This window comes from Rissa tridactyla, chromosome 6 (assembly GCF_028500815.1).
Source record: "Rissa tridactyla isolate bRisTri1 chromosome 6, bRisTri1.patW.cur.20221130, whole genome shotgun sequence".
NCBI classification, from domain to species: domain Eukaryota; kingdom Metazoa; phylum Chordata; class Aves; order Charadriiformes; family Laridae; genus Rissa; species Rissa tridactyla.
The window spans coordinates 52,834,470-52,857,671 of NC_071471.1; the positions used below are offsets into that span (position 1 = coordinate 52,834,470).

The 23,202-nt window shown below is 38.7% G+C and overlaps 1 protein-coding gene across 6 annotated transcripts in view; it reads left to right on the forward strand.

Annotated features, from left to right (window-relative positions):
- The window catches only part of MAPK8 (mitogen-activated protein kinase 8), a 167,690-nt gene extending 144,886 nt beyond the window's left edge, over positions 1 to 22,804 (forward strand). For 2 of the 6 annotated variants that reach the window (XM_054204711.1, XM_054204714.1), the window contains 7 exons: positions 3,392 to 3,557; positions 8,446 to 8,517; positions 10,485 to 10,667; positions 11,515 to 11,639; positions 12,616 to 12,679; positions 14,601 to 14,678; positions 15,694 to 22,804. In XM_054204711.1, coding sequence (XP_054060686.1) covers positions 3,392 to 3,557; positions 8,446 to 8,517; positions 10,485 to 10,667; positions 11,515 to 11,639; positions 12,616 to 12,679; positions 14,601 to 14,678; positions 15,694 to 15,839 — 834 coding nt within the window. In that variant the 3' untranslated portion in view covers positions 15,840 to 22,804. Of the gene's footprint in view, positions 1 to 3,391; positions 3,558 to 8,013; positions 8,086 to 8,445; positions 8,518 to 10,484; positions 10,668 to 11,514; positions 11,640 to 12,615; positions 12,680 to 14,600; positions 14,679 to 15,688 lie in introns of all 6 variants that reach the window. The other 4 variants (XR_008466903.1, XM_054204712.1, XM_054204715.1 and 1 more) reach the window with 4 other exon arrangements.
- The last annotated feature ends 398 nt before the right edge of the window (positions 22,805 to 23,202 follow it).

Consider the following 23,202-nt stretch of genomic DNA (forward strand, 5'->3'; position numbering starts at 1 on the left):
CAGTGCTTAGGCATGCAAGTTTAATGCTGTGGGCTTTCCTAGGTCTTTTTTTAGTTTTGGAAAGCTGCATATTGTACGGACGTGCTAGAGTAGGTAATGTAAGAGGGAGCTTCTAGAATTTGCTTCAAGGGCGGTTTGTAATCCTATGAAGTGGGCATCAAACCATTGAGCCTGGAGAAGTCATGGATAAATGTAAACATTCATACATTTATAGAAAAGAAGTAACGACTCAGGTAGTTGTTGGGCAGGAGTAAAGACAGCTTTGAGGATAGAATTCCTGCCTCTGTAGATATTGGTGAAGTCTTTGAAATGCTTCATGTTGTGCAGTAGTATGAAGTACAGGGATAACCTATTCCAAAGAGACTATAGATAGAATTGCTGTGTAAATAGTAACATATGTATGCATGAATGCTTTTGAAGGATATGGGCAGATAGATTTCACTTGCATGTCTTCATGGAAGATTTTGAGCTGACAGCTGCTTCTCAGACTTTGTTAGAAGATTAAGTGTGTTCAGGCAAAACATTTGCATTACTCACCTGCTGTGTGCCTTATGCCTGGATACTTCAAGGTATCAAAATCCTGTTTCCCTGTGGAACAAGTTAAACAAAACCTCAGGAGATAAGGAGGACATGCTTGAAAAGGGACATATTTCATATGGACTGTGTGGCTGCAATAGTAACTTTTTTTATATCACTCTTCTGGGCTTTCAGCACCACTGTCCTTAATGTCTAAAGCTAATTACTTTGTTGAAATTAGTTACTCCTTAAACATAGTCTGCACTACTGTGGCTGCCTGTGGAGCACTCTGGTATGAATCTAGTGCACTTCTTTAGTGTTCTCTAAAGCTTTAAGCTTTTTTTCTGGTATTGGTAGTTCCACATGGATTTTAACTGGGTTTTTCAGCTTCTAACACAGTTGCGATAATCTCAGCATCTCAGTAACTTTTTCAGAGCTTGCTGAATGACTGAAATGACAAAGATCTGTATGTGTGCCTGTAGCACTGGATATCACCTGCCATAGAAATAAGTGGGTTTTTTCATAGCAAATTAGAGGCACGGAACAACGCAGAGATCAAACATAAAGAGTTTCAGACAATTTCATCTAGAAGTTGTTGGGAGCATACTTTGCTGCCACATCAGTGGATAAAGATTTGATCTTGGTAAAGATTTGACTATAGCTTTACAGCGGCTTTAACAGATGTTGGCAAATGAACATCACTTTGTTCAAAACTCTTTGCAGAGACAGAGTTTCCAGCAAGTGTAGAAGTACATGTTCATTTATATTTCACAATCTGAAGAGGATGAATGATCAGCGTTGCAGAGTTGTGCCTCACTGACTTGCTGAAGGACACAAAACGTCTCATTAGTCTTGCGTGGAGGCTCTGAAACACTGGATTCAGACTGATTTTGAGCACTTAGCAAAGGTGCCTAATTATGGAAGCCCTTTCATACAAATCTTTCTTTAGAAAGGGAAAAGCCCGTACAAGCCATGAATTACCCTCCAGCAATACCCCTCTCTCCCTGTCTGGTTAATGGGGAGATGGCCTTGAATAATCTCTGATTTTTAGGCACTGACATTTTACATTTTTAAGATTATGTGAGAGCTATCTTCTGCTATAGGTTCTGGATATATTTATACAGCCTGACTAACTTGATCACTCTTAGAGGAGCTTTCGAGTCCTTGTTTATTTAAAATATAAGAGGTATTGGTTCTGCATGAATTTGGATGCAGTGTAAGTCAACTCTCGCCTCCATCATTTTGAAGGACAGCTCTGTATTCTAAATTACAGCATGTTCCTAGGCTTCATGACACCTACATGATGTTCATAAATTAAGGATGGGCAGTACTCTGTACACTTTTGTTTTTTGTCCTTATAGTGATTTTTCTTTTGCAAAGGGAAGCTCTCTTAACATTTTCAGTGTTAATCCTGCAGCTTTGGGGAAGATGAATATAATTAATACTATGAGCATTCACCTGGGATTCTGCAATCAACATCCTCCAAATAATAGAAGTGTGCAAAAATGAAGCTAATAATAAACAGGATAGTAGCAGAATCTGAAACAGGCATATTAAATAGCTGGAATGCCTTAAAATACTTGAATTCATTTGTGGCATTTGAGAATCTTTTAAGCCAAAGTTGTCTGCAGAGTCTTTGTGTGTGTGATTTGGAAGTGCGTGTGTGAATATGTAAGTATGCAAGACTTTTAATTACCCATTAAAATTCTTGTTCTGGAACTCTTTTTTGTGGTTTCCTCTCCCTTTAATGCAGCTTTCTTAGCTTTTTGAGGAGTTTTGCAAAAGCCATACAAGTAGAAATGAAAACGACATATATCTTGCAGATAGCCACTTTTAAGTCTTTATGAAACAGAGAAAGATAGGGCTACTTGTCAAATGCCTGCAGCTCAAATGCTGGAGTCGTCTGCCACGTCTCGGGTTTTTCTCTCATTAATCTTAGTAGAGTGTAGGCAGAAAGGATCCAAGCCTTATCTCTGCTAGCCTGTGTGCTATGAATGATTTTCCAATGGCAAATGTATTCTGAAGTTACTCTGTTTGCAATATTTGCTGCTCTGTGACATTCAGATGTGTGTAAGATCCTCCTGAAATAACGACCGACTATGCCTGTGTAGCATCCATATAATTAGATGTCATAAAGCCGCTATTGTCAATGTGGTTTTAGGGTTCAAATGAAGAGAATACAGTTATCAAGTTTCTAACTAAGATGATCTGAAGCTGTATCAGGGCATTCTCCACTCCAATTTAATGATTGTGTTAATTTCTGGCAGTTTTTCAATGGTGCCCTTTTGGGTTTGGTCGCTAAAATTAGTATAAAACCAAATCCTAAATGGGAGACTAAATCGGTGTGAAAATGGGGATTTCCTTCTTGTTCAGAGAAACATCTGCATTGGTTCAAAAGAGGTAATGCAACCTCAAATAGCAAAGAAACCTTTTACTTCTTACATTCATGTTATGATTTTAATAATTCTTGTATTGAGATGATTATTGCATCAAATGATTCCAGCAATTGTCATGTTACTTGTGTTCTGCATCACAGTAATAACCGTTGTTCCAGTGAGCAGTTTCTAGACCTTTCCTCAGAGCTAACATTTCTTACTAACCTCAATTTATTTCGGACATTGCTAACATATCTTGTAACGCTGGTTGTATTTTCCTTCTTTTAGTGCTATATAAATCTACAAGCACAATAAGGGAATTAATTCCATAGTCTGCTGAATGCACATGAATTAATGCAAGGGGAAAAGAAACTGCAGTTATAGCAATAACTGAGTTGTATATGTGGGGTTTAATGTTAGCAGTATTATCTTTTTAAAATGTGAACCACAGAGTACTTTGTGCTTGTCTTAGCAGTCATATATGATGTTTCTTTTTAAAGGATTTAAAGCCCAGTAATATAGTAGTAAAGTCAGACTGCACTTTGAAGATTCTTGACTTTGGACTGGCCAGAACTGCAGGAACTAGTTTTATGATGACGCCTTATGTAGTGACTCGTTACTACAGAGCACCAGAGGTCATCCTAGGGATGGGATACAAAGAAAACGGTCAGCAAATATAGTCTTTCTTTGACATAGCTTTATTTTTTTGTTTGGCGCACCACATTTTACATGTTAATGTGTTTTTTTTTCAAGCTGTAGAAATTTTATAAATTACCCTTGTGACCAAAATGCAGATTCTGGATACACCAATTTGTTTATTCAACTCAACCCATTAGAAATGTTTACATTTAATAGGAGAAGAAATTGAGGGCCTTGTTTGTTTAAAAAATTAAATAACTTGCTTGGTAGATTAAGTTTCATCCTGGAAGAACTGGAAATATATTTTCTTAATACATGGTATGTACCTTCACCTGACTTTATTCTTGATGAGGAAGTAAGTTGTAATTCATCAGTAAATACGTGTCCTGAATTTAACGTTTAAATAACCATATTCAATATAGCCTTTCAGGATGTAGGGAACTTAAAGGCTACTGAGGAACAAACAAGATAGAACTACCTACTGTGGCATTACTTTTTATTAAAACTGGCCTACTTTAAACCTCTCACAATAAGTTCTTAATTAATGTTGCTGAAGAAAAATTCAATAATATACTTGAGACAAGAATGCAGAGAGTATTGTCATGAAGCTTCATAGATTCTTTGAGGTCCATGATAAATGCCAAGGAAATTTGTTTACTTCATCCCTCTTTGAGTACATTTCCCTCCTCTTTATACTAGCTCTGTGGCCCTCCTCAATACCTTCGGCAAGAAAATAAGGAAAGGATACAGCATGTGAGGGAAACACATGATCAAGTACATTGCACCTTATGAACGAAACAGCTACTATCCTTTAGGAAACCGCAGTAACACGTCATTCCTGCAGTTCTGTCGTAGCGGCCCCAGTTCTGCTGCTGTTTCATTGACCCGCTGTCACTGTGGTCAGTTCAGGTCACTCGGTGTTTCCACCTCAGGCAGGCACAGTGCACAGAGGCCACCCTTCGCTGAAGGGATTTTAAACCCTCTATTGATTAGTCCTCCAGTAAGGCCCATCAGATGCCGTGACGCTTGAGGCTTTGCTGGCTGTCTCCGGGTGACGTGAGGGTGGCTCCCCAGGCTGCTGACAGAGCTGGGGCTGCTCTGCTTGTCAGGATTCTTAATATACTCTGCAAACTTCCCTGGCAACGGCATACCAGTAGGGCGAGCGACTTCAGGTTGTGTGTAAACGGTAGCTGCTATGTGCAGAGAGAGTTGACCTTGTTGTCCTTTATAAAAGCCAAGAAGGATAACTTCTATTGGTGTTGGCAATGAAAGAGGCCAGCTCAAAGGAATGAGAATACAACTTTTTTGTGAGGCTGTGGTTTTTATTTCTGTTTGGATTGTTAGTGTTCATAAGAGGATGTACATTTCTTCAAATGGCCTTCATGGTTGGCTATTTTTCCCCTAATTTAGCAGTCAGAGGTTGATTGGAGCAAGCTTAAAGTTATTTTTTTAACTACTGAAGTTTAGTAGAAAGCATATATTTATCTTTTTTCCCCCCAAGATTTTACATTGGCCAGTTAAGAGACACTAGGTAAAAGAACCTAAAGCTGCAGTCTGAGTCACGCAGCTGCCTTACAGAAGGAATTGATACAATGGAAGTCACAAGTTTTCTGACATAGCTTGCCCAGATTACGTTTTTCTCTTAAGTAATTTTGAATTGCAAAAGTGCATTCTTTCCAGTGAAACATTTCTTAGGTTATTATTGGAGTTCAATAGATTGTTTTCTAGATCACCCTGTCATGCTAGTGACAATCCTGTTCCTTAAGCAAGGCTGAATTGTGTTGTGCAGCAGAATATAAATAAAAACTAACTTTCATATGAAAAACCATCACGTTTTCCCAAAGCCAAATACACGGTCGTTGTGTTGAGAATGACACTTTTGGAGAATGTAAAAGTAAATCTGTGTGCTAACTGAGTCAGAAGACAATCTGCATTTCCATATGTACGGTTGTCATTAAAAGGCTATTTACATAAACTGTTACTCTTCTGCATGGCTGCCTGAGGAGTTCCTCCTGGAGGGAGGCAGGGATGGAGGATGAACCGTGGGCTGTCCAGGATCCTCACCTCTTAGCACCTGATGCCTATTTTAGCCCTTTAAACCCATAGTTAAATTAAAAGTTAACTTATTTAATTTAGAGTTAAATATTGAAAATTGCCATCTAATTCATGGTTAACATTAATGTTTAGTTTAATGGAAGAGGGTCATCTGGCAGCTTTCTGCCGTTTCAGTGCCCTGCTCAACTTATGTGGGAGGATTGCAGTAGCTGTTTTGATGACTGAGATACATACTACAGAGTAGTATTCTTTTGGTACTATATTACGCACATAGGAAATCTTTAATTGTTTTAAAACTAGCAAAGATCCCAGACAGACTGATTATAGAGTTAACTTCTACATAGGTTTTGATACTGAAGGAGATAAAGCACATTTGGATATATTACGTTAAGAACCCAGGCCTTGCAAACTCAAGAAATTCAGACCTGAAGAAGGGCACCAACACTGTTTGTGCACACATACCATAACGTGTTTAGATTTATGTGCTGTTATGTGCGTGATTATCAGGAAGGATGCACTGAAAAGCAAGGAAAGCCCCAGGCACTCTGAAGCAACTACTTCTAAGTTTTCTACTATGTACGCTGGGTTTGAACTTCATTTTCTCTTGATATTTTTTTCTCTTAGAATTATAAAAAATAGTAAATTTGCTCCAAACAGGGTTTTTAAAAATAAAATACACTCTGTATGGCAAGCCGTAGATCTTTTTAAAAGATTTATGAAATCTGTAATCAGATTTTACTCAGTCTTCTATAGAAGTATTCACAGGAGCAATCCTTAAGGTACAAGTTAGTCTAGCTTCATAAAGAAGTTAGAAACCCATATATAGAGAGGTTTTGTTTGATTAGTGAAAGCGGCAAATGAAAACACCACCAAACATCACAAGTTTGATTTTCTGGAGTGACCAGCAGAATAGTTTCCAGTGTTTTTCTTCACCTCTGAAGTAGTTAGTTGTCTGAGGCATGACGATAAGTCATTGACTCACGTTATTTCTCTTCCCAGACTTGTCCATGCACTTATGGGTGTCATTTTATCATGTTGAGCACAAACTAATTACAACAGATTTGGGTATATTTTGGTTTGTAATGGCAGCAGATTGTTTTGCAGGTGAAAAAGTCAACATTCAGAATTTTATTTAAAAAGTCAAATGCAAAACTTGGCTTCAAATCGCTGGGTCTCTAAGCCAAAGAATATCTACTTTTCTTAAATATTTGAAACAAGTTTTTAAAGAAAAAACACCACTAATGATAAAATGTTGACAATCAGTTTTTAAATGAACCATGCCCTTAATTTTGACCTATTAATATGTACAACTATAATCTCCTATCATATGATTTAGGTACTATTTTAGAGGAACTTGTAAACAAGGGGGAAGGAATATTTTCAATAAGAAGCAACGTTGTTTGCTTGACAATGTTGAGCTCCTTCAGAACTTTTACATGCGGTTTTTAGTATACAATTGCTCTCATTTAAATGTCCTTCTTATCTGCTTAATTGAAATTCCAGTGTCATGTTTGACATGAAAGTATTCATAATAATGCGATTTCATTATTATAACTTCAAGAAAACTTCTGCATACAGAGTTAACAGTATCTCTGAAAGCAACCACAAAAGAAATTGGCATACCTGTAAAAAGTAAACTTGTGCACCTTTGAGCATGTCTTCCGAGTGATTTATTTTAAGGTGATGCAGAAAATGTGTATTTCATACCAAAAAAAATTGCTTTTGAGTTTTTCTTTTGTATAAGATGTTATTTCAGCATAACTGGGGATATATTTTTAAACAAATAATTTTAACTGAAAATCTTTTAGGAGCATACTAATATTGTCATTAACTGATCCTCTAAAATTCTAAGTGATCTTTTACTGATTGTGTTTGCTTTTTATTTAAAGGGAAAGAGAGATGCATGGTAATCTGATTTTTAGGAAATACTTGATGGCAAATTTTGATTCCTATGTAATAACCAATTAATTCTTCTCCTAAAAGAACGAACTGTTTAGATACGCAGTATTTTTAAAGGTCATTTTACTTGGCTGCTTTTAAAATTATTCCTACAACTACAATGGAATCGCTTTCAAGAAATAAAGTTGTCTTTGGTGCTCCCATCTAGCCTGCTGGCAAAGGCAGCTTTGCAAACCTCAGAGCTTGGAGAAGGGCTTTGCTCTGCTTGATTCCTGTGTGTGTCTCTCTCTCTCTGCTCTCGCTCTAGCACTTCTTAAACAAAAGGATGTTTTTCTGCCTTGTATTTGAGACAGTTAAAAGCTAATCCTTATATATGGTGTATTTTAAAGTGTTTTCATTGATTAATATAAAGACTTGCTCTTTTTCCTGTGCTGTCTCTGCAGTTTATAGGATGCAGTCATGTTATGCTTCTTTTAATTTTAAATGACCGTTTGCTTTGCTTTTCCTTCTTTTTGTGCTACAAACATAGTGGATTTATGGTCTGTGGGGTGCATTATGGGCGAAATGGTTTGCCACAAAATCCTCTTTCCAGGAAGGGACTGTATCCTTGTGCTGCTGCAGCAGGTTGAATTAGTTAGGAAGTGATTAACCTTTTTATTGATGTTGTGTCATGAAAATGCGTATTGTACAATTATTTATTTATTTTTTTTTTTATTAAATGAACATGGATTTTTCTTGTGATACACTTAAAAAAACCCAAAGAACTTCATTTATATTCAGGCTGCACCTAGCAGTAGGACATAGTCTCTGCTGGTCCTGTAGTTAGCATACACTCACCTTCACTCATGTCCATTACACACGCTTTTTATAGTCACTTCATGTGTGTGTCTCTCTAGATATTTTTATTTACTTTATTTTAATAACTATCTTTTATGTTAATATCATTGCATTTTGTTTTCAGTTGACATTTGGTCAGTTGGGTGCATCATGGGAGAAATGATCAAAGGTGGTGTTTTATTTCCTGGTACAGATCGTATCCTTACCTTTGGCCTAGCATCTGGTCGTAAAAGGTCAAAAGATACTGCAGCGCTATGGTTCCAGATTAAGGTGGTTCTAAGTTTTAAAATACTGGTTTTAAACTGCCTTTCAAAATACAGTTCGCAAGTTCATTTGTTTGGTTCCAGGAAGCTGCAAAAATGCCTACAGTTGTACCATTTAAGGCAAAACCACAAGACAGCGTTAATGTGTATGACTGTCATTAGAGACTAATACTAAGCAAGATGAACAAAATACCACTTGGGCAAACAGACTTACTCTTTCTTTTTCCTTTTTCTATTTTTTTTTCCTCTTTTTCTTCTTTCAATTTAATATAGTGTCTATCCATTGCTTTTAGATGTTGTCACATTTAAGACAGATTATTTTTTTTTGTTTAGGTGGTGTCTTACTGGTTCACGTGCATTGATTTTTGCTTTGGAGATCATTTTTATGTAATAGCTTACTAATCTTGTTTAGTACTCGAGCGTGGTAGCAGTTATTGTTCTTTACATTTTATAGGAAATGTTTACAAAAAATTCCTAACCAGCTTCTTTAGTTACAGTCTGGAGTTTTATATTTTTGCATGCAGAAATGATCCTGCAAAGAGCTTTCAGAAATACCTGGCAGTTCTGCCATTCTATTCCATGAGCGGGTTGATGGTATCTGTACGGGTCGTCCTGTGAACAACACTTCCGACAAAGGGTCGGCTCCAAGCAAATGGAGATGAAACCTCTGGGTCATCGCTACAATTAGTGGATCTAATTGGAGTTTGGCATCTTACTTGTTATACTAATAGTTACACTTCAGTTTTTTAGATGCCGTCAGAAATCTTTCCTGCTTTTCCCACAGGTTAACTGTTTAATAACTGACATAGTACCATTTAGGGGTGAAGATTGGGTGAAGATTTAGAGGTGCAGTGGGGAGATCCAGGGCATCCTTACTTCCACAGAGCTCTCATTGCAGGAGCTGCCCCGCGCTGAGCGTTATGCGTCTGGTTTGCAAGTGTGGCTCAGTGTCATACAATGTAAATACTTTTTTTTTTTCCCAAGGCCTATATTAAAGCACTTGCAAACCTTGAAAGTCCTTATATAAAGGTCTGCTTTTAAGTTTTAAGAACATAAGAGGGCGCTTGCTACATCCAACTGGAGGTTTAGGTTGCCCAGTGTCCAGTCTTTGACAGTAGCCAAAAAGAAAAAGTTGGGGAGAATATATGAACGAGATAGGCATATATAAAATTTTACCTGAGCTCTCACCCAGTATCTAACCATCTACAACTAGGAATTCCTTGAGCCAAAGGTTGCTTTTTTTTATTCAGTAACACATGTTAAATTCTTCTTCAGTGAGCTGGTCAATCTCCCCTTTACCTGTGTAAACTTTTTAATTAAGATGTTCCTTACGTGTCCTTGAAAGTCTTTTACTTCTGCACAAAATTGTCATTGAGCTGTGCGGGCCAAGATCTCATCCTTTGTGTGCCCACTGGCACTCAGGGTCCCACGTTGTTAGTGAGAGATCGCAAATTTGGGAGAGTCCAAACTGGGCTGAGGTATCAAGATGAGAACGAAAGACGAAGCACCTAGAGCGGGTAATGCTCTCGGGTGCCTTGGTGATGTGCAGTAGTTTGACCACTGTGAACATGTTCAGATCAGGAGTGAGTTCTTCTCCAGAACCCAAAAAATGCCTTTATTTAAATACATTTAAACATTTTGTGAGTCTTTCTAATTTTCTCTGCTTCTCAGAAGTATATCCTTTGCTAGTTAATTATGATACGCGTTGCTTGAGTATGCTATCATAGTCTTGCTTTGTTTCACTGTTTTCTCTAAGAAGGTAGTCCTAATTAATGATGATGAACTTGATATTTTATTATCATTTTCTGTGTTTTCTCTCTGTTGGTTATTTCATCTTGTTTTAATGTAACTTCCTAGCTGAAAATTCGACTCAGTGTTTTTCTTAGCTGTATAACCTTAGATATTGATCAATGGAATAAAGTTATAGAGCAGCTAGGAACACCATGTCCCGAATTTATGAAGAAACTACAGCCTACAGTCCGAACTTATGTGGAGAACAGACCGAAATATGCTGGATATAGTTTTGAAAAACTCTTCCCAGATGTCCTTTTCCCAGCTGACTCTGAACACAATAAGCTTAAAGGTAAGGTCTATCTTCTGTGTGTTGTATATTGTGAAAGTTTTAAAAATGTGATATATATATATCGAACAGTAACATATCTTGGGTTTTTTCACTATAAAATCATCGTGGTAAATGTTTAAATATTACAATATTTTTATCATGGGAGTGGATGACCTTGCTGGCGTATGATTACCTCCACTTTCCCATTTTCTCTGAAGCAGCTCCTATTCTGGAGATATCTTTATAAAGAAAAGTAAAGATATATATAGATAGATATATATATATATCCCTCTCCATGACAGAGAACAGCATGATTTAGAGAAGAGTAGAGGGAGGGTGGAATGGAAGTCGTGTAGGCAGAGCAGATCTTCTTTCTCTAGGGATGAAAATGAGGGGTTTATATTGACGATACATAGATATCCTGTAGTTACTGAAATAACTTACTGATTCTAAAAGTCACCTACTCAGTGGAGTCACAGACTCACCGTATTTTCTGTGACTAACAGTATGTGACAGTTTTATCTCCATAAACTGTAAGAGGGGGTGGTAGGTCCTTGCCCGCTGCTATACCAGGCCAGGCTGTACTGCCAGCTGAGTTATATTTCACAAAAGATGTCACGCCAAGGGCCGCTGTGTGCTGAAAATATACAGTGAAACGTGTCCAACCCCTTTCCCACCTGTGTTATCCTCCTCAATTTTTTTTCCCACCAAATGGACCACTTCCCTAAACCCCAAATTACCAGAGGGTTTCGTAGATATTGAACTGGAATTTGTTTACTCTGGGTTTCCTCTTATTATGAGCTTTGAAATATTGTATTATGTGCACTACATATGGCACTAGTCTAAATGGAAAATTTCACTTTCGCAGCAAGTCAAGCAAGGGATTTGTTATCAAAAATGCTGGTTATAGATGCTTCTAAAAGAATCTCTGTGGATGAAGCCCTGCAGCACCCATACATCAATGTTTGGTATGATCCATCAGAAGCAGAAGCTGTAAGTTCTTGTTTTAGGTCTCTGATCAGGATAGTACTGTACCAAAGCAAACTTGTGATGCTTGATATGGCTGCTTGGGAGAAGATTATTGCAGGATCTACACATTTCACTAGAAGCTTAACTGAGCTGTAATCACTTCTATTGACATCCATAGACCTGTGTATTAGAAATGGTATTAGGAGTGGGCACAAACTGCCCAAATGTACATGTGTGTGTGTGTTCGTGTATAATTGCATATAATCTCCGGGACATGTAGTAATGCATCTGAAATCCTTTATGTAAGGTTCTAATTTATCGAGCTTCAGTTGTTTCAGCGAGGTTTGTTTGCCCTTGGTAAGATTCTGAGGTATTTACTTCCGGGTGAGAGAAATATTTTCATTGGTTGTAGCAATTGATAAGACTCTTAAACTGGAAAATAAGTGTTGCAGCAAAATCTGAGTACAAGATCTTGAGCTTTCAATTATTAACATTAGTGAACAAAGGGCTTAAGTGAAAAAATTTTAAAATAAATTAATTTCAGGACAATTTCAGCTAATGAGAGAAGTGTCATTTTTTTAAAAGAAAGGTGGTTGGTGATATGCCGCTAAGAATAGGAAAAGATGCTTGATGTAAATGGTGCAATTAGACTTGTGCTGATCTATAATAGCTAGAGGGAAAATTTAGTAATTACCAGTGAGTAGGTAAAAAGGGCTGCTTGGGTTTAGGAGCTGCTGCACTTAGCAGCTCTTTTACCAGACTGTTCAGTTTCTATTTTAATAATTACATTAATGTAAGCAAATCTGTTAATCAGCAGAACTTTAAAACATGTAGCAGCATCTAGAGAACAGGCCAAGTCCAAGTATGAGAGAACATTTGACCATCTAAATACAGTGGTTTTAAATCAGGTTCATATTCTGAGTGCTTACTTTCATTTTTGATTTATTCTGGTTTTGTATCCCTTTTGATTGCTTTATCATGAGTTAGTTTTGTTTTTCAGCCTCCACCAAAGATACCAGATAAGCAGTTAGATGAGAGGGAGCACACGATAGAAGAATGGAAAGGTAAGAAGGGCATTTTAAGTATAATAAGGCAATTACTGTTCTTAAGTTTCTCCTGAGCAACCTAATAGTATTTATTAAATTGCTTGGAATGGCAAGAGCATAGATCAGAGCTTCTCAACCTCTTGATTGTTGGGACACTAAAAATCTTCCTGCGAAGATGCTGAACCTTTGTAGTGAACTTAAGACCCGTTCATTTCAGTCACTTTTTGCAAACCAAAAGGCAGCATTTTCAGGGAGGGGAACTCCTCTGGACAAACTGCTACAGCTGAAGAAGATGCAGGCGTTTCAGCAATGTAAGTCTGAAGCAGAAGCACTAGTCTCCAAGTGAAGAGCATTTTCGTGTACTCTCTTAAATCTTATAAATCAAGCAGAGGATTTGTAAGAAGAAGCCATAAGGAGTGTTAGTCATGGGTGAGATAGTGAGGTTAGAGCTGGTGTGGGAGATGCTGGTGGTTCTCAGCTGTGGGATCCTGAGACGGTAGCGGGGGTTGAGGTGCAGAATGGATTGTAGTGTGACGTAAGACTCGTACCTCCAAGAGCACGAGCTTTAGTGTTCAGTACTGGTTTAGTATCTGTATTTCCTGGTCATATATGAGGTGTGAAATGGTAAAGTATAAGGGGAGCATCTTTCTTATTTGTAAAGCTTGTGCTTCATTTTGAAATGGCTTCTGAAAGGTGTGGTAGTGCAGAGGTTCTAGTGCTCAGAAAAAATGCAGAACCAGATTGCCGTGCAGGTGATAAACATGGCGTTTAAGCAAGAACTTAGTGCAGTGGGCAGTCTAATACTTTGTACTGAAAGAGTCTAGGAAGGGATATTAGACCTGCATAACCTTTTTATCCCCGGAGGAAAAAAGCGGGGAAAATGTTTCATGAATAGTTTTTGCCAGTTTCATTGTGTTGGCTGGTAATGGACACAAGTCTGTAAAATCTAGTACTACCACGCTTTTAAGTCACTTTCTGTTAGAAGCTGAATTTTAATTATAAAGGCAGAGATAGGGAAACTTGTGGAAATTCTCTTACCATCCTCCTTCCGAGCAAAGTTATTTCCTTTTTGAAGCAGATGTGCTGAGGGTATTTCAAGCAATATGGAGTTTATTTTTGAGACTCCCAGAGCCCTTGAAGTTATAATTCTTAAATGCTTTTTTTCTTCCAAACTGTTTGTACATTGCGTTAGTTTGCCAGTGACAGATAAGAAGTAGTATTCTGACAGTCAGTTCTTACGAGTTGCATTTAACATGTTTAGTCCTTTTCTGCTGTTGTTACTTTTGTAGATTCACATCTGAAGTCTTTTCTGGATAATAAGCTGCCATTAGCCTAGAAACCTTCTGGGCGATACACAGGGTGTGTGATTCATTCATGTTATAAGCACTTCTAACCTGTTTAAGGATGAGAAACTTCTGTAACTGGAAGATAAAGTTGCTGCTTTCATTTGGAGTGGCTACTTATATGCCAATACTGTTTTCCATTTCATGGTGATCTGGGCCTTTAGATGTTGTTGCTGAGGAAATTTAGTGGCAAATGTGTGTCGGGAGGATGGCAATGCTGTTTGGGCTTGTTCCTACGTGTTCCTTTGAAGACTGCAGATGGAGTTTATCTGTACCAAAGAAGCCATTGATAAAAACGGAGCGCTCGTTAAGACTCAGTTTAACCTCAGGTCCCCAGGCAGCCTGGACAAGAGAGTCTTAGAGCAATGTCAGTGTGTTCTCGAGAGAGCCAGGCCATTGTAGCTCCAAAAGAAAAGAAGTCCACATTTTTATATCACTTGCCAGTTGTTCTGTAGCCTAAAGCCTGTTTTCAAAACTAATTCTGAACAGTAATAAGCATATGAAATTTGAATGTTACATTTTAATGGGACATGTCTTATTGATCCAGTCTTGGGTTTGTAAATTCATTTTTTGCCTTCCCTTCTCTGCCTTTTCAGAGTTGATATACAAGGAGGTCATGGACCTGGAGGAGAGAACCAAGAACGGGGTTATACGCGGACAGCCAGCCCCTTTAGGTTGGTTACAATAAAAGCACAGTACCAAAGCTACATTGAGTTGTAGGTCAGGAGGGAGTAAAGCTGTTCAGGACATCCAAGAGTAACCTAACTCAAAAACAGGGTTCTTAAATGACCAATAACGTCTTGGATTCTCTTTGAGATATTGCTTATTCGAATGGAGTGTATGGGGTTGACATCTCTTTTTATTAATCTGGTAAATTCCTCTGTTAGTGTGCCTGTGTAACTGATGCTTCATTCATTTCAGTCCTCAAGAAACATCTTGGTATGTGCTGGTACTCTGTGGCCATAAACTGGTTCGATGTGTAATGTGTGGCTGGTACAGTTTCACATAAAGATATAACAGCTACTTACATTTATGAAGTAATGAAACAGGATTTCTAGGTTGGAAAATCATGGAACACTTTCAGAAACTTATTGAATTCTGTAGCAAAACGTGCCCATTAACTGACCGTTGACAGGACTCCATCTGCACTGCTGAAAAATGATGGCAAAAGCTGGGCAGCTTTTGCTGACTCTGCTCAGAGTTCACTGAAGTCCAGACTCTGAAAAATTACTGCGTATCTGAGATTGAATGGATGTGAAGTGGCTGGACACCAGCTGTTCCCCAGCCTGAAGGGAAGGGATCTGATGGGGAAAAAAAACCAGGCCCCTTCTTTCTTTATCAAAATGTGTAGATATATTCTAGCTTTGGGTCTCAACATTTTGTAGGATATCTTGGCTCTGGCTTTATGCAGCACTGTCTGTGATTTTGAACCATTTAACCACTAGCATGTACTGTAATTTGACAGACGTGGTGCCACATGAGGTCTGTGGTTCTTGACATGCCATTCGTTAAGCCCCACATTAAATACACGTGTGTTTTATTTACTTTGACAATGGATTGAGACATACCTCTTCACGCTTGCCGAAACAGGAGAAAGTAGTGACTGTTAGGAAGAGACAGACTAATGCAAGCGCCGAACCGTGCAACTGTATCTGCAACTGATTTGCTGTTTTGTTTCTCATAGCACAGGTGCAGCAATGATCAATGGCTCTCAACATCCATCTTCATCGTCATCTGTCAATGATGTGTCTTCAATGTCAACAGATCCAACATTGGCCTCTGATACAGACAGCAGTCTAGAAACCTCAGCTGGACCTCTGGGTTGCTGTAGATGACTACTTGGTCTTTTGGGGGGTGGGAGGGGGGTCCTTTTAGTCATTAATAGGGCACCTTTAAAATTTGGTGGTATTTTTGAGTGTTTTTTCAAAAATAATCGTAGAATTCATCATAAAGTGCTGTAATTTTAAACTGTAAGTTGTGTTAAAAGCAGCCACTTTTTTTGCTGTAATTAACTGTAAAATATTAAACCTGATAATTTTTATTGTGGTTTTAAAATCTGCATATTTGCTTTATTATTATGCTGCTGATCTTTTTTTACTGAATTTGTAAAATTTGTTTTATCAAAGCACATATTAATGTTGTGGTCATTGCCATATAATGAATTATTTAAGATTTTATAGGTTTTCAATTTTTTAATTAGAATTTATTCCAGATGTTTTGTTCATGATATCCTTCAAAGTTTTATGCTTGGTCCTATGTCCATGTCCAGGCGGAGGGGGAGAATTCAGTGCAGCCAGCTGTCTGTAGTTTTGGGCACATTACTGCGGTGCTGGCAGTGAACAAAATCCTGTTTTATTTTGGCTACTTGCCTATAATACTTCAGCAAAAGCAACAATTAGTAGGGTTGTTTTTTTTTTTTAGAGAAACAAACAGTATACAATCCTTTGCAGAGTAACCTCATCTGAATGGTTTTATGAACTTGAGAAAGCAAAGCATATCTTCAAAGCTGCAGAAATATCTAGCCTAACAAAATAATGCGATGTTTTCTGCAGAGTTGCGGCATGCCAAATCTTGTGATCACCATAAAACACGAGGATACTTCATGAATAATACATTGCAATGCAAATAAACTGTTTACTTCTAGCTTGTAGCCTGTTTTTGTACACACAAAACAAAGTGTATCCAGGATGTCTAGGCTGCCGAGAGGGAAAACGGATATGCTGTAGCTTTACTTTCATGAAATACGTGGTTCTTGGGAGTTTTGTTTCTTACTAGTTTCGTCTACTGAGGCGAGTGCTTTTTTGGGTAGAGGAGGGGATGACGTGAATGCAATAGGGGCAAAACTTCAGCTATTCTTCCTCCACCAAAAGTAACTGATTGCTAAAAACCATTAAGTGGTAGGAGAACCTCAGGATTTCTGTAGCTAATGCATTAAGTGAGCAATATATGCCATCCAAAGGAGGGAGAAGTAGTGCTGTATAAATTAATATTTATCTCTTTCATTTCAACACGAGACCGGTGTAGCAGAAATCTTAATAATGGTTCATTTTAAGTCATAAATAGTCAGGAGTTTTCAGCACTGAAGCTCCAGGTTTCAACACGCTTTTTAAACAAAAGATATATTGAAATATATAGAACAGTTACTAAATAGTCATGTAAAATGGTGCTGCTCCTCACAGAAGTATTTTAACTGTTTACATTTTATATTTACAGAATGATTTATGTATAACTGACTTAAGTTTATGTATGAGTTGAACAATCGTTCAGAATTTATTCCTTTGGAAAATGCAGATTTTTAGTGAAGCTAGGCTGTATAATTGATTGCCTTGTGTAGATGCATATTTTGTGTAGTGAATTAGAATGTGAAGAGGAATTTAAATTAGCAATGCTCACAAAAAGGAGCATAAAAAAATACCGAAGTCTTGCCAGGCGCAGAGCATAAGCAAATAATATAACTGGCTACAGAGGTCATCCGGGAATGACTGATGCTCTTCAGTGTGGTTCCTTCTGCTCGTTGGGTTAAATAGGTGTCTTTTTGAAGTGCTAATTGAAAGAGGAAAATTTGTCTTTGCAGAAAATCTTTGCTTTCGATATCTGACATGTCTTTTTAAAAAACATACAGGGTTACAAGGAATGGTAGTGTCTCAAAGATGATATTGAAAATTGATAAACTGCACAGCTGTTTTCCTGGCCTGGCTAGACTGCTGGTAAGTGCTGTGTGCGTGTAATTTTGCTTTCCTCACTTGTATCTAATATTTCAATATTGCCTTTCTAAACCACATTTGTTAAGGCAATTATTTTTACAGGATCCCGCCAAATTGTCTATTACCTCAGAACAGGCAGGACACGTTTGGATTCATCTAGCACTGGAACATAGAAAATCTGCTCAAGTTGAACAGAGACCAACAGAACGGTCTATTTCGTAATTTTTTATCAAAGTTTAAGCTGTGAATTAAGCCAAAATTTTTGGTCATACACCAGTACTCCGTTGGTATGTGGGGTCAAATGATATTCTGGTCACCCCGGTGTCACGAAGATAAGACTGACAGAATCAACTTCTGATGCCTGTAAGTGCTGTTAAGAACAGAATGGTAAATATAATTCCTATTTAAATTTCTTTTGGACCCCTATGGATTGCAGTGGTGATTGAAATATTTTGAAACTTTAAATATAATTTTTACTATCACTTCCCAGTGTCCTAAAGAAAAATTACTTTTAAAATGAATATTGAGGGAAACAGTTGCTAGGCTTTTACCAGAGTGTGCTTCTCTACAGTAACTTCACTGAGTTCATAAGCTCTAAGGAGCATTGCGCTTTTCTTCTTTAAGGCTGGGTTAATGAGCGGGTGGGGGCGCCCACTGCCACCCACTGCAGTGTGAGCGAGCTCTGTTTAAAGGGATTATTTCCCTGAGGTCAGAGCTGTGCCTGTGGAAACCTCGAGTTCGCTTTTGGCACCATCTTCATAGCAGGGTTGGGGGGGGTTGTTGTTGGGGTTTTTTTGTTGTTGCAGTTGCTTGCATTTTAGGCAAATTAAAGTGATGGTGAATTTCAAAGACAAGAAAATCAGATTCTGTAACCAAATCATCACAACAACATGCTAGTCTTAACTTCCCTTTTTATTTGTTGAAATATAAAATAATTTCAGATAGTTGTACACTGACACAGATAGCAAACAAAAGGGTAGCTAGAGTTCAGCTGTCTTTGTCTATTATGTTGTAAGATCATGTACTGTCTACACTGTACACTGTACAATTTTATTTTTAAAGTATTATTAAGCTTTATTTTAGTCTATGATTCCAGAACCTTCTCATGACAGCAGGCTTCACTAAAGTGCGTGCAACTTTCCTCTTCTAGGGCCGTTCCAATCCATTGGGAGTCGGTAGGGACTGAATTACAGTGAGCTGTCTGATGCCTTATGTCAGGTGAGGTTACAGGTTGGGAAGTAACGATGAGATTATTTTCCACCATCTGAGGTCAGAGCTGTGGCAGGCATCAAGGATAAAAGCTCCTCTCCTTTTGTAGAAGTAGGTTCTTCAAGAATTTGAAATAGAAGTGGGGGAAATCAGTACCGTTACAGTGTGCTGCACCTCTGCTCTGTGAAGTCTTTTGTTGATGCAAGACAATGGGGGCAGAATTGAGGTTTTTGTGCGTTAGCGTGTGTGAGAAGCTGGGCTGCCAGAGCAGTACCCATCAGATGAACGATCTTAGACCAGCCTGATGGACCAGGTCACCTCTATCGCAGTCATTCTGCTAAGCTGAACAGACATGATTCAAATGATTCTATGACATGGTGCTTTTCCCTGCGTAGGTGCTGTGTGGCTTGGGTTTTTACTTTTGAAGAACCTTACTATGCTGCATGCAGTAGTATCTTTCTGGCTAGGAATTCCGGGTAAATACAAAGGTAATATCAGCATAAATTGTTGGGTAAGGCCCCTCTGCCAACAGGCAGGTGTGAACTGAGGGGAGGAGCTGGGAGCTGTATTTGAGGCGGTTGTGGCATTAGCACCCTCTGCTGCCTCAGCGGCCAAGTGGAGTGTTCCTGATGGGGGGCTGCCGTATGGAAAATTGCTTCTCTGAACACAGGCTATTTTCTTAGAGAGCAAAAGTTATGCACCCCGTCGGGCATGTGCATGAGTATAATGCCCTGTGTTACTGTATATGGCATTCAGCTCAACACTGCAGAAAGAAAAATGATCAAAACGCCTAGTACAGGAGCGTAATTCCTACCCAGGCAATAATCCAAAGCGCATGACACGAAATGTTTCTGGATTAAGGTTATGGGAGAAAGCGAAGAAGGCAGTTCATCTTACACTAGGTCTCACTGTTTCAAGTTGCTGAAGGAAGCAACTGACTATTTCTATAGATACATTTTTATTTGCTCTTGGCAGCAGCCTCTCCATGCTGTTACGTTTTATTTTCCTGTCCATGTTTTGGTGCTTACATATTTAGTTTGAGGACTGGAGTTAAAGGAGAGCTGTCTGCATTTTTCAGTAGGACTAGAAAGAGGGTTTTAATGAAGAAATGTGATGAGACTCTACTGCCTACCCAAATCTGCAATTCATTTAATTTATTCTTAGTTAAGGGCACTGGATAAAAGTGGAATTTTCAGTGATCGCTTTCACGCCATTCTCCTCCTCTTTAGCTATCTCTGCATTACAGAAACGTGTTATAAATCAGATCACATTGTGTTTCTACTTCTGCAGTTAAAAATTTAAGCTAGGTTTTCTTGAACTACCTCACACAAACTTTCTACTTTTCTTAAGTAAAGCTAACCCTTGCTATTGGAACTACACTGAATGTGAATAGAAAAATACACTTCCTTTAGAAAAGTAAACCTATTGGCCAATGTTGAGACAATATCAGTAAGTATGTTTCTTATATATTTCACGTAAGATGTTCATGTGTAATATATAGCTTGTGTACAATAATGTACATCTAGAATATTGTGTTAGCTGTAAATTGGTGATTTTATTATTGTAGTCTGGTTTTGTAGGTAAAAATAGCTTACTAGTAATGTCAGCTCATCCTTTACATTTTACAAAAGGAATAATTCTTGGTAAGCTTTGCATACAGATGAATTACTTTTGTAGGCCCAATATCTAGTCTATTTTTGAGAGTTCTTTAACTTTTATTACTAAAGTTGAGAAAAAAGCCCCTAATTATTGTGATCATTCCTTCTGCCCCTTTTAAAGTATATTCTTAAATTTATTTTGTCCCAAGAAATACGAAGGGGAAGATACACCATTAAAAATACTGGGGAAAGCTGTAATTTTTTTTCTTCCCCGCATTTGATACTTTTTCCTGCTTTTCCTTTATTCCCTCCAAATAAGCTGTTGGTGGGGCATTACTGAGAACATCGTGGTTTTTTTACTCGTTCATGCCATAGGTCATTACATGTGCACCACTGGAATGTATACATTGTTATCTAGTATGTCAATTGGTTATAATGATATTTTAAATAAAAAAGAAAAAAAAAAGTTTGACCACTATGCATTTAGTGTTTCTTCATTTGCTAGGCTGGAATGGCTTTCATAGGGATTTCCTGATATGGCTGGAGTTGGAGTCTCACTAGCATCAGTGCTTCCTGAGAACTCACCTGGTGTTAATGGTGCTTAAAGTCCTTTCTCGTGTGTGAGCTCACTCGTGGGCAAAGTGACGTGTTTCTTCCCTTTCTCCTTTCCCATGAGCTTTGGGTGTGCCACAGACTGTTCATACCAAGTGTGTAAGCAACTGCTGGGAATCTGTTCTTACATCCTTGCTGCCACCTCTAGCTGCCTTCTTGCCTGGAAATACAGCTGCTGAGTGCCTGCGATGCAGACAGAGGTAAGCCATGGGCTGTCCAGGGTCCAAAAGGAGAGCCCAGTCCCTCTGCCCTCAGGAGAATCTTTCTCAACACTGAGCTCAGAGAAGCCTGAAGGATTGATCCAACTTCTGAAGAGCTCTTCCTGGAGTGCTAACCTGGGTGCCAGGACCACTTTCCTCACTGGCATCTCTTCTGTGGGGCTAAATCCTAAGATAATGCATTTCAGTGCCCTCCTTTCCAGCAGGGTCTCGGCACTTCTGTAACCAAAGACTTGAGGTGCCCTTGAGTTGCGTTTGTCTGTGTGCTGTTCCATCGCCCTTGCATACACTTATAAGGACGAGGTGCTGTGACCGTGGGCAGTGCAGCGCAGCCTGCTGTGTTCCCCTGGACTAGCTATCCGTGATGCGCTCTTTAGGAATGTGGTGAGGCTCAGAAAGTCTCTTTTTTATTTGTGTATGTTAGCATAAATTGCAGCTGATTCCAAGTAATAATTAATATAGAGCAAGACCTGGGACAGTCTTAGCTCTGCCAGGGATTTGTCTGTGGGTGACTGAGTTTCTCAGAACTGAAACACTCCATAGAGCTGCTGGCTTGCATGGAACTCACTAGAGAATGTAGATAATTCAATAAACTAGCATTATTAATTTTCCTTTTCGTATTTGAAATGCCATGGAGACCTACAGAAATTTTTTTTTTATTCTGTAATGCTGCTGTTTGGCTTTGGAGTTTTGTTTTTTTCTTTTAAAGCATACGCTTCTGTTGGATTTCTTTCACTGAAAATTTTTTACACTTTTTTACTCGCAAATACTGGAAGGCTGGAAAGATTGCACAGATAGATACATTTTTACCATAGCTTTATCTATCTACCTGATTCTAGGAGCCTTTTGTTATATCTTATTAACACTAACAAACCTGTAGCTTTTAAACGCTTGCTAAGAAAGCTGGCACTTTAAACTGGGGGCTGTAATAAGCAAAAGTAATGAGCAGTGCTCCCTCAGGTCCGTGAAGCTGGCAAATGAAGTGGCAGGAAAGAGAGTAGAGAAACAGGAGTTAAAGCTAGGAAAGAGTGTGTCATCTTCCTCAAACAAGGGCATGGTATTCCATGAGGTTGTGCACAAGAGCACAAGTGTGTTCCCATTGCTCTCATAATTGCCCACGACAGGACACGAACGTTATGCTCCCGCTGCCGTGCTTTAGAGTTAACATCCTACCGTGGTGCATTTTAGCATGAACTGGGTAGTTTGCAGCTTCCTGGAGGCTTTATTTACTGCAGTGGATCATCTTCAAAAAGGACCTGAAACTTATTCCTCACAAAGAAGAGGAACGGGTGTTGCTGGTACACAACAGTCAACCGGGAAATGGTTAGTTCTATTAATCGGTTTGAGTGGATACCGTTGCGTTTGTGATAGTGAAAATAAGAATGCCAGGATAAAATGGATGCCAGGTAAAACAGGCAATCATATTCCTTGCAGGATCAGTTGTGACTGTCAGTAATGATACAAGGCAGGAGGTGGGAGGGTGGGAAAAAAGAGGAAAGGGCGATGCTAGTGCCTGCAGGTGGCAGGCTGCTCCCGCTGAACGCTCGGGTACTGCCACGCTGCCTCACGCCAGGGGTAGTAAGGAATCCCGTGCAGCTGGATATTCTCGGAAGAAGGGAAAATGTCTTGAAATAACTGAATTAACTTTACCACCTTGTTTGACTTGTCTTATCCAGGAATAAAAAGGTTAAAATGTTTCTTTTTGCTCCCTTTAGTGGTTTGGGTTTCTATAGGGAGGAGCAGCGTTACAGTGAGGTAGAAACAAGGTAACTTCTCGATGTTTAAATACCTGGATATCTGTGAGATGATGAGGAGAGAGTCAATACTGAAAGGCGTACCATCTGCTGGTACGTAAAA